At 40.2% G+C, this 12,337-nt stretch overlaps 1 protein-coding gene across 4 annotated transcripts in view; it reads left to right on the top strand.

Moving 5' to 3' along the window:
- Window positions 1–1,205: 1,205 nt before the first annotated feature.
- The window catches only part of wnk1a (WNK lysine deficient protein kinase 1a), a 28,310-nt gene continuing 17,178 nt past the window's right edge, over window positions 1,206–12,337 (top strand). For 2 of the 4 annotated variants that reach the window (XM_073472969.1, XM_073472966.1), the window contains exons 1-2: window positions 1,206–1,410; window positions 3,141–4,404. In XM_073472969.1, the coding sequence (XP_073329070.1) occupies window positions 3,604–4,404 (801 nt within the window). In that variant the 5' untranslated portion in view covers window positions 1,206–1,410; window positions 3,141–3,603. Of the gene's footprint in view, window positions 1,411–1,681; window positions 1,852–1,899; window positions 2,144–3,140; window positions 4,405–12,337 lie in introns of those variants that run through there. The other 2 variants (XM_073472968.1, XM_073472967.1) reach the window with 2 other exon arrangements.

The raw sequence follows: 12,337 nt of genomic DNA, 5'->3' as shown, positions 1-12,337 counted from the left end.
TTGGAGGAATGTGTGTGTGAAGAGAAAATCAGACACGTGTTGACACAAAACACAGGTTTTAATTCATATCATGGGACGAGTGAAAGTTGGGGTCAAACTCTGGAGTATGTAAAAATTAAATTCACCCAAGCAGGCAACGATGGGAATGTATTTTTTACCACAATTTAGACTATCTACCTGTGATATTAACCATAAAATATTAATTTTAATTTTAATTCAGCAGTGAGCTTTTCATTTTGTATGAAATCATATAAAAGGAGATACATGTGACATGTTTGGTCAACATACACCAGCAGGGGGCAGTGCTTACTTGCAGGAAAATTGTATCTCTGAAATGGTTGCTGCAAAACATACACTGTTTCCTTTATTCACAAGTGTTTTAAACCAAAATGAGTCATATGCATGTATAACAGTATGCCAAGGTAGTATAGCCACTAATTATAATTAAAATGTGTTTAATTAAGTTAACAGGGTTTCAACTAATAATGTTTTGTCAAAACTGTATTTATCAAATTAAATAAGAAAAGAAAGATCTTCATTGACTACAAACTAAATAAACAAACTCTCTTCTTTTTCATGAATGAATAAACAAACTGACCTTAAAGGTCAACACATTCATAATGTTTGACTTTGTTTATATGTGGCGGACCCTGCCACCTTCCTATCCTCAAACAGTATTCTGGGGACCTTATTTTCCTCTGAGAACAGCTTGTTCAACCCTTTTAAATAAGTTTTAATGATTTAATTTCCATAATAGACGCGTTAAACAGTATAAATGGAAGGTCAGATAAAAAATATAAATAAATAGAGTAAAATATTACAATAAAAACACTAATTTTAGAAAATATATAGGATCTGTACAGTCAGGCAGTAAATATTGTTTAAGCCATGTGTCTGTGTAACTGCAATAAAAATACATTTGGAGTCTTTACATTCAAGATATATTGTAACATAACTTTAACTTGTTTATTAATTTCAGGTATGCTTTCCACATAATGTAGAATCAGTAATATCTGAGATACGTGGCTTGAATTCATGTGGCTAAACATTTACATAAGTATAAATAAATCCATTGTCATGATAAAACGCAGCTCCACTGATACATAATTGATATAATGAGGGAGCTTCAAAGGGACACGGTGGTATGTGTGTTATGGTTATGAGGTCATTCTTTACTGGCGCAGGCGCTTTCGGAAAAACCCCGTTTCTTCGTCAATATGTAGCAACTGCGCCGCTTGTTCGTCAGCGAGACCATAAATCGAAACTTTGATATTCACTCGTCTGGTAACTCATCTGTCGGAAGCTTAAGGATAATATTACACATATTCCCTTTTATAAATTCAAAGACGGATTCACGCTGTGAGGACGATTTGACCGTCGGGCTGTATCGGGGGGGGATACGACACCGAGGTAGGTCGCTATCTGCCACCCGGCACCTCTACGTTAGCTTGATCGTGAGGGGGGCTATGTTGCTAACTGTTAGCATAACCAGGCTAATCAGCGAACAGCAGCTGGCGCAATGTTATCAAATAGAAACACACGTCACATAGGTAGCGTGTGAAGAGTCGTCGTGAACCAACTTGTTTAAAAAAAATATCGCTATTACTTATATAATAACAGTAGATAAAAGGCTATTGCTGTCAGATATCGTTAATTTGAATGAGGGCAGCCAGGAGGTGGGTCTAGTTTTTTTTTAGGCCGTCCAGCAAGACCCGCCTAGCTAATGCTAATGCTAATGCTAATGCTAGGTAGCAGTGGCGCTATTTGTCAACCGCTGCCTGGTAGCTTTCCAACCGGCGTCACACCGGGCCAACGTATCCGGTTAGCGGGGCTCGTAATCACTCTGACACGGTAAAGTTACATATATATATGTATATAAAAAAAATGGCAACACTTCTTAACTGTGTGAAATGTATGTCACGTTAAGCTGAAGTGCGAACAAGCGGGGCGGAATATACTGAAGGAAGACGTGACGTGGTAAATCATTCATCGCTGGTTAACGTTTCACTGGTGACGGATCATGCTAACTAGCTCCGTGCTAGTTAGCATGCTAACAAAGAGCCGTTGCTCCTCCTCGCTCTCTACGCTCGATGTTGCCATTTCAAATAGCTCCGGTGTCACATACGAGGCGGCGAAGAAATAGGTACGTAAGCCGAGGTTCGTGTTAATTAAAAACAATACTGATTGGATTCATTCGCGCTGTCGTTTCTCTCGTGTATCGTGTTGTTATGGCTGCTAACATCGCCAGGTTTGGCTTTGACATTGGTGGTTGCTTAGGCTGGTAATGGCTGCAAACATGGCAGGGTATAGATGACTAATAAAGCAGTGAGATTGTTATTGTAAGCTTACGCATTTTAAAAGACCATGAAATATGTGACTGTGCAAAAATGTACAGGGAATAAGGAAACTAAATGTCTCCGGTCTTTTGCATCTACAGCTCAACTGTTGGTCGGTTATAGCTTTGTGCAGCTTTGACGTTTAGTGGTTTCAACAATGGACTTAATGCTAGATATTCAGACAGCATTCACTAACCTCATAGGGGACTGAGGAATAAGCAGCTGTCAGCTGTGCTCAATTAGTTACTTAGTTTCTAAGAAAAGTGAGGCATTGAGAGGTCAGTGTGTCATTCTGTACGTCTGTGAAATGCATTCAGGATTTGTGCCACATTACATACTTATAAATGCTTATCTTTAATATAGATTAACACCTAATGATCAGCTAAATGATAAATCAATTGGGCACAGCTGAGAAATACAGTCATTACCTAGTAGAACCTGTAATTAAGGTAATGAGTGTGCAAGCATGTGCCCTACATCACATGTCCTTGTGCAAGACAGTAAAGCATATCAGAGGGAGGAAACACTCCTTGACTGATTCACTAAAGTGAAATGTTTTACTGCATCGCAGCTTAATCACCAAGTCAGCTTAAGAGGTAATATTTGAAGCACTAGGTATGTAGTGTCTGTCCGTCAGTTGTGCTCCTGTTGAAAGCAGTGTTGTTAAACTTTTATGTATACAGTAAATTCATCTTGTGAGTACTTTGGTTGGTGTTTCACAGATCTTGTTGACATTTGACATACTGTTGGTTACTTTTAGAAACATGTCAAGCAAGCCTGTGTTCTCTTTTTTTTCTCTTGCAGTGAAACTGGACTGGAGCGTATCCCGAGCGTCTGGCCGTCCTCTCATTTCCCACAATAGGAAGTTTGGTGCCTCTTGTAGGCTGTGCATGTTTGTTCCTCATCAGTGAGTCCTTATGCTTGATAGAACCTGCACGCTGTGTCTTACAGGATGGATGGTATGGACTTGAAGAGACTTGTGTATCAACATCGGCAATCTGTGCTCTGCTGTGGTGTTCAATCTTTTACAAGTTACAAGAGAACACCCCCCATCCTACACCTCCAATCTCTGTGCTATACATATAAAGACCATCTTTAAGCAATAAAAAAGACAGCTGGAGATAGAAGTTGTAAGGCTTTCTATCTTTTTTTCTTTTTAAAGCACAGATTGATACTGCTTATATAAGCTTATATGGCGGACATGGAAGTATCCTTATTTTAATTTTTTCGGTTATAGTACCCGCTTACTCTTAGTGTGGGTGGTGGGATGTCGGAAAAGCCAGACGACAAAATGGTGAAGTTCCTGGCTCCCCCTCAGAAGAGTGGAAATGGCCCCAGTTCTGGGTCAGATTCGATGGTGAGTGACTGTCGGCCGACCGAAGTGAGACGCCGGCATCACACCATGGAGCGTGATCGATGTAACCCCGAACACCGTTTCCTTCGCCGCAGTGTCATCAGTGATTCCAATGCTACAGCATTGGCCCTCCCTTTACCCAGCAAGATCCCGATCCCTGCGCCTCAACGGGTTCAGCTACGTGACGCGGCACCCCAGCGGCAACAGGCTGCCGTGGGTGTCCATTTGCCAAGGGCTGAACCGAGTTTAGCTAAAAATGAGGAGCCTGCTCAAAGACGAGGTAGAGAAGGCGAAGAAGGAAAAGATATAGAAATAGCCAAGGTGGAAGTAGTGCCTTCAGAGCAAGAGCCTGTCAATGTACAAGATATCTGTGATGGAGAGGCGGTGGTAGCAGCCCGCTCCGCACCATGTTTAGGAACAGAATTGCCAAGTCAAACCGAACCTGAAAGCACCACCGAGGTTAAGGTGAATCATGAAGAAGAGGGGGAGGAAGAAGATAAGGACTCTGCCAAGGCACGGGCGGAGGCAGAGCAGAGAGAAGCGGAGAAAAAAGTGCAGGAGGACATCGAAGAGGCAGAGACCAAAGCAGTGGGAACATCACCGGATGGGCGTTTCCTGAAGTTCGATATAGAAATTGGACGTGGCTCCTTCAAGACTGTCTACAAAGGCTTGGACACCGAGACCACAGTGGAGGTGGCTTGGTGTGAGCTGCAGGTATGAAACTGTGATAACCATTGTTCTTATGGCATACTTTCCTTCATTGCTGTTTTTGTAATTGAGTCACCCTTGTGTTGCATTCTCCTACAAGCATCATCGTTTTGCTTTTATCACACTTAAATATGGTGGCGTAAAGCCAAAGCAATTTCCTCCTACACCGTTACCTGAGCTACAGCTGCTGTCATTTCCCATCTGACAGGCATAGCAAGCATTTTCCTCTTGATTGTTTGTTTGGCGTTGCACTTTGTGTTTGGCGTCACAAAACCATAGCAAAAAGCCTCCCATTTCCCCTTTTAGCTCTGTGGTGCAGCTCAATCCATACTGGTTGGCAGTGTTTACTTCACCATGAGACATTGGCAAATTACCAGAAGATATCAAGGATTGTATAATTAACAGTTTTAACACTATGACTAATGGACACACCTAATCACTGGAAATTACCATGGACTAGATTCAGGGTTAGATTTTTCGTCGCCCAGAGAGAAATCATGTAGTCTTACTAATGTTTTCCCATATTTATTTAAGTTGAAAGAGACCTTATGTACCTTTTTTGTAAAATAAATCATGCTGACAGTCTTACTGATGTTAACAATTATCAAAACATTACAGTAAATGTTGTAATCGGAGCAAATTCTTGTTAGCAAAAGGTGAGATTAATTTAGGTTATTTTAACACCCTTTGAAGATGTATCCTCTAAAATGCAAATTGTCATCGGAGTGATTATATTTTGTAATTTGCAAAACTGAACGCAGCAGCAGTAGTAATTATTGACCTGCACCTTTTTTAAAGAAGTTTTTATCATCTTTTTAAAATATATCCTTGAGCCTCAATAAACCAGAGTCATTATAACCCATTTCATTATTATATCTAGATACAGTGTTGCTTGGAGTCTTGCTCAGACAAATAGTGATAATCTTAAAAAATGCTTGTGAAAAAATTGGGAGCTTTGCTGTCTGTCCAGTCAAAGCAGCTACATGGCCCACAGCAAAGTTTGACCTCATTCACCACATGAATGTTTGCTTTTACTGTCACGCTTTCACCCTGCCATGAGAGGCATAGGCCTCACACGGCAGCACATACAACCGTAGCTGCACATGCACTCTGGTTTCTGAACAATGTGAAGATTACAGACACGTGCCCCTCCCCCCCTCTCGCACAGACCGAATCAAGCGCATGCGCAGTGCGTTTCTGCTCTGAATGCTTGTGTGAATGTAAAGTGGGTCACATTCCTGATAGAGGAATCTCCTGTGTGAAGTGAAGCAGGCCAGCCTGCCAAGGCCTGCTGCTAAACTGTCTGTCCACATCCCACCTTTTTAAACTTCCTCACATTCTCCCATATTTATTTCTTCAACCCATTTTAAACAAAACTCAGTAAATAAAACTTGCCTATTTGCTTTTATTAGTTGATATTATGCTACGAGTTGGTATACTTTTAGTTATTGTCGTCTTAACTTCATTCTACGCTATTATCCATTTTTTTCTTTTACATCAAAGCAACTTATTTGCTGAATATTGTAGAGGGAATGGAAAGTTGTGTGAATTTTTAGTTTTTTACTGAACATTGGAGCACTAATCAGTGGTATGTTTTCGGACAAGTGAAAAAAGTCCCTGTGTTCTCTTGTTTCTTCCCGAGAACCAGTTTGAAAAGGCTAGGGGAAAACCGAAATGTCCCTGTGTCTTTGTTCGTGTGTTTGTAAAAAAAAAATGATTCAGCAAAATGAACAAGGTGAACTGCCTCTCTCCCGAGGCTCACTTAAACTATGCTATAGGAGCTTGGTTTTTTCCAGTTACAACTTGTACAAGGAGACAGATCTGGTGCAAAGGGGTGATTTATTGAAATTTCTACAGTTGAATGAGAACCAGCTTTGTTTTATGGACATGGTCTGCTCTGAAATATGAACATGAAACCTGACACTCTCATTCCCCTTCGTTCCTCTGTCAACTCAAGAGTTTCAGTGCTCGAAACTGTTGAGCTACACATGAGAAGCTGAAATCCCCTCTCACATGGTTGTTAAAGCTGTCCCATGATCACTCAAGCGCCAGTGTTACATTCTTCTTAATTCCTTAGAGCATATTTAGTGGAATATAAATTTAACATAGATATTTTCTGCATGCTTTTTCAGTTTAGTTTCAGTTGTTCTGTGTCTTTTCAAACAGTCATGGCAGTAATAGAAGTATATTTTCTACTTTTCTACTTTGGTTGCATGAAAAAATGTTTTTTTTCCTTTAAAAAAAGCAAACAAATTCCATCATGGTGTATTTTAATGTTAAAGAAAGGAGTAGGTTCATCCGGCTAATTTACTTACTGTTTTGTTTCCTGTTGATACCAGAATCAGTGATGCAGACAGTAATCAGCCTTTCCACTTGTGTGTTCACTGAGAATCTGGTGTCAGCTGGAAGCAACAGCAGCTCCCTTGGCTGTAAGCTAATGAAACAAGTCTGACAGGTTTTCCCTCATGAGGTCCTTTTTAATCTCCCTTAAACATGGCAAAAAATGTAGAGCCACATTAGCAGTCCTGTGATGCTGTAATGCTCATTACACACCAGAAAACCATGAAAACTTGGACATGAAGTTTGACCTTAAGGTGTTCGAACAAAAGTGTTTTCCCTTTGTTCTTTTTGATTTATTATGTTTATTCGTCAGGGACCATGTACAGAAATAATCTTGAACAAAGAGAGGAGAAGCTGTAAGACTGAAACTGAAATGACCCTTTAATCTTGAAGCTCAATCTGGCTGACAGGACTTTAGTCTTTACTTTTTGAGGTATCATGTCATGTTATGACAAGTTCTTCAGTAGATATTTCACCCTGGACCAGAGTGTTGGATTTATGGACCAATCAGTCCACTTTTCCTTCCCCCAAGCTATGCTGCAATCATGGCTAGAAATTGTAGTGTGCAAAGTTTGAATACAATTGCCTTGGCTTATTCAGTCTGAAAGGCCATCTGTCCACAATCGTCTAAGAATTTCTAGGCGTCCACCCTTTTTTCATCTCATCCATGAACCCACACATTTGTTTCAGATCTCACGTTGCAGGCATGTCTGAACAATAAGTAGGTCACCGCAGAGAGGAAGTCGAGGGGGAAAAAGAAGAATAAATTTAGGAACCTCCCCTTTCTTGCTCACTCATCCATCTTCAACCATGTCATCTTCCACTCTTTGCCTTCCCACCTCCTTCCTCTCCAGTACTGGCTGAAGCCAAGCATTGAAAGATGAGGAAGAGAACCCCAGACATCCTTTAGACGCTACGGGAGCTGCCTGTCCAGCTGGCTGATGGCATCCGCAGGGAGTGACATGCTATATCCCAATAGTGTAACATAGTGACTCGTCTGTAATTACTAGTCATGACTGGTAGTGTTTAGGTTTACCATAAGATTTTTAATTTTGGTAGCCCGTTTCTAGTTTTTACTTTTAGATGCAACAAGTTTTGGGAAGAAACGTCACGTTTTGAAATTGAAATTCCTAACCGCATTGTCAGCATTTTTTAAATGTAATTATGGGGTAGACTTCCTCATGACATTCAGTGGTTTACTATCTTCGACCGGGTTATTAAAAATGTTGGCCCTGTATTTTTTGTTTTCCTCAGTCTCTCATTATTGTGTAAAATGAAGGGTTAAGAATTTAACAGTAGCTAACCTGTTCTTCAAGCAGCAATACTTGAATCGTTGACTCATGTTGGGAGGACTAATCAGTGCTGCTATATATTATATATTGCCTAACATAATTAGTACACCATCTCTGATATTGCCGTAATAATGGCTTTTTTTCTTGCAACACCTGTATTTCTGTAAGTTATTAACGGCTGTGCACGTAGTTACACGTTGTCTCATATCAGTTGCAACTACAGTTTATTACACTGGAAGAACTTAAATGTCATTAGACAGTAAGGAGGGGTACGTCAGTGTAAAAAACTGCGCCGGTGAATGCTGGCTTTGTTCATCACAGCACTCAAAATAGACCAGAAAGCAAAACTTGACACCATAAACTGTGAAGCATTGTACTGTGTCATGATTCCCTTCTGGCTGTAAATGTGTCGAAGGTCATGACCTTTCAAATTTTGATGTATTAAATAACTGACCTGGACTTTGAGAACAACAATGTAGTTTTTTAACTTATATGTGTTTTGATCATCTGGGATATAATGTAAAAAAAAAAAGTCACATTTTTCTCCACTTATTCAGCCATATTGTTAATGGTCTTAATTCATCAGAACAAAAATTACCCTTGGCTGTAGTTACTGAAAACGTTTTATACTTGACATGAGCATTCATCACCCAGAAGCCGTAAGATGTGGATCATAGTGTTATTTGGTATATCAGTAGACCTTGTCTGATGATTGAAATGACTTGGAAGATACTGCTCTTGATGCCCACGAAATTACAGTTTCCTTTCCACAACATTAGTTTTAGATGTAAAGTCAAACAGGCAGATCTGAAATGGCATGACTCTGTCATCTGGTCAGTTGCTGACAGTCACATTGATCTATGATCTCATTGCCACGAGTTACAGTGGCGCAGGGACACCAATTATTTCTGTCCACCAAGAAATGCTGCACAAATGCAATAAGTAAGTCACAATTTTGGTGGAGCTTTTTAACATGGCCTCTTGGCTTTCGGGCCCAACAGCCGTTACCCCAATATCAACCAGTGTACCCAGAGGGCTCCATCTAGCCCTCAGTGTCGATCTCAGAGCAGGGACCTGACAGTGCCAGCCCTCGGCATGATCACAGGCTTTTTTCACTCTGTCTATTTTTAGGGGTTGTTGGGTAATTTATGATGGCCTTTGCCTAGAAGCAGTATGTTCTGCTCAGCTTTGGTAATACTGTAGTTAAATGGCATTAGTGATTCACATCGACTGGTAGTGCCTCAGGTCATGGCGTTGTTAAGATGGCATTGAGGCTTGGCAATTTACTTTGAAATTGATGTCATGATTCAAATTGATTTGCAATGCAATGAACTGCACTGTTGTGCATTACTTCAGAGAAAACACTAAACACAGGTAGAAGAAGCTCTTCATGTATTTTGATGTTGTTATTAAGATTCACTCAATTACAGATTTTTGATGTTCATATCATCACAGTGCAATTTCCCTAAAGGTTGACAAAGGGTTATATTAAATTACTGCCCTGTCCTATGTAATAGACCACAATGAGGGGAAAACATTTTTTGCCCAGCCTGAGTTGTTACCCTAGTTCGGCCAATTCAGTTCCAAGTTTTTGCATGAGTGAAATATGAACATTGAAATCAAGTTATCCCTAACAACAGCTCCTTCTCTGCAAACAAAAGTATATGTGGAGCTCTGACAACAATATTGACCGTCTTGTATCAAACACTTGTCCTTCTTTTTTTTGTGTCAAAGGAAATTTCTCTGTGATCAGTCACTGAATGACTACATAATTATAACCCTGATAACAACTTGGGCTTTCGCTCCAGCTGCTTAACCATGCATTGGCTTGTTGAGAGGTGTGCCACTGAACTGAAGCAATACAGTCATGATTTATGATGTGTGTCGTGCTGACTCTGCAGAGATGATCAGAAGTGTTGACTAGTCTGATTTGATAGATATAATACTTTGTTTTTAAAATGCATTTCTGCATTATTCTCATATTCTATTATATCATCTCTTATTTTACATGCACATTTGTTTTTTCCCAACCACTCTTACTCTCTTTTTATCACATTCAGAAACTTCACAAGGCTACTTTTCACAGCCAAGAGTTGATATTGCAGAGGCAGTGGTGGCAACACAGCTCTTCAGAGAGCTAGAGAGCTGACTCATTCCCACTCTGTCAAATAGAGCTGCTGTGATTCAAGTGCAGCTGCTGTGGCCCTCTGAGTGCCTGCCTGGTTAGGTTTCCTAATTTATAGACATTTGTGGTCTCACATAGTCCTTGGAAGTACCTAAAAGGATTTGATGTTGGGTTTTGAAGTAATGCTTCAAGGTCTGATTTAAGACTGTCTTTGTATGTTTGTCAAACCAGACAATCTAAATTGTGTCTAAGATGGGTGAGCCTAGTGTAGCTGAGGTGTGATAAGCAAGCTACAACAACCTCAGCTGATAGGTTGAGATGCCTGTCAGTCAATTTAACAAGCCCAACAAATTATTTTTGCCTTTTGCCTTTTATTGGACGGCTGATGGTGACAAACCGCAGTAAACGTGTGGAGAAAGAGAGGCAATATGTGACAAGGGTCCTGGTCAAACTCAAACTAAGGTCACCAAGACATCTCTTCAACCATTTATTTAGGCTGAGAAGAATTTTTTATCTAAATCTTTTCTTAATTAATTAATAAATAAATAAATAAATAAAAGACAGTGTTTAAATGAAAATATTCTGTCTTTGATAGGTAGCCTTCATGGTAGTGTTTCCCTTCCATTGTTTAGTGAATAGTGAATATTTGGTCTCTGGTACATCCTCAAACCCTGATCAGGCTGCCAGGCACTGTTACAATAAGAGTAAGACACGGCACCTCTGGGTCATGCATGCTTTCAAGTGGTAAGCGAGCTATGCACTTAGTTTGTCCTTTTATTGTGCTGAGTAATACATGGAAACATATTTGAGGAGAAGGGTTTCAGAGTATGAATAAAATGTTTTTATCTTAAGTAAAAGCATTGGGTTTGCACGTGCCTAAGCAGATCTTATCTAGCACAGGGAATGCTGTTTTTCAACTTGTTTGCGATGAGTTGTCATTTGTTTTAAATGAGTTGTCTGTGGGGCAGTGTGCCTACAGTGGAAATTCTGTCATTGATATAGTAGTTTGGTATTTGTGTGGGTTGGGGTGTTGCACACCCAAGAGCAGAAGGTCTAATGCTGTGAATGTGATCATGGATGTTTTGCATGACTCTTCACATGGTGCACAGAAAGAGAGAGGGGAACCACTGTCCCACTAAATACTGATAAGTAGGTCAGTTGGTCCAAGTGCATGGTGGAGCCTCCATTGCTCTGCCATCTTCCCTCATCCTTTACTCACATTGCTTCCTGATTCAGTGTCCTCCCTTGCTGCTAATTGTTCACACATGTTTCCATTTATCTTCTCTTTTATCTTTGCCCCCAGTCAGTTGTAATCATTCAACCTCAAACCTCCAAAATACCTCTAGCAAAGACTGTAGCAGTCTCAATTATTTTTTTCTTAAAGCGATGTCAGTCACTGGAAAGTTTTCTATCTCTTGCTGACACACACACACAAAGGCAAATGCGCACTCTCCACTCACAAAAGGGCTGAATTTCCTGGACAGCCTGCCCTCTGGACAGCTTGGCCTCTGGCCAAGTCTCTGGGGGTTTCAAGGGAGGTCTTTGGCTGCTGGGTTTCACTGGGCTGGTCTTACTGGTATGGGTTTGCTGCTCTATAGTCATGCACGCTGTAAATGTAGGTCACGCCAGGAATTACTCAGGAAACTTGAGAAGGGTGATTTTATGCATTCCAGATTTTTTTGTTTAATATACAGACCCTACAAAAGGGGTTCCTGCCAATCCTTATGGATGCATTAGTCAGTTTTTGGAATGTTAAATCCCACTGGGAAAACAGTGCTGTTAGCTTTGCATTTATTTTGCTATAATTTATTAACAAACCCATCAGCTGCCAGGCATTTGTTGACACTCATCAGCCATAGATTTGTTTAGAATGCAAGCCTGGGTGAGCGCTTACCAGACACAGTTGGTAGCCAAAGAGCTTGGCAATATACCAGTATTGATATTCATTGTAGTCTATCATTGTTGATGTTATGAATAATGATGCACAGATTTGTTTAAATTAACAGTTAGAACAAAGTCAGAATTATTCTCATAATGCAAAATCCATTTGCATACATTACCATGTTGTGATTAACATTTTGAAACACTAACAGGTGTTTTTCCACATCTAAACACATAACATGATATGAAGGATGTCCATATCCATTTGTTATTGTTCTTACATTGCTTAAACCTATTTCTG

Source organism: Pagrus major, chromosome 8 (genome assembly GCF_040436345.1).
Source record: "Pagrus major chromosome 8, Pma_NU_1.0".
NCBI classification, from domain to species: Eukaryota; Metazoa; Chordata; class Actinopteri; order Spariformes; family Sparidae; genus Pagrus; species Pagrus major.
This window is presented reverse-complemented; position numbering and strand designations above follow the sequence as displayed.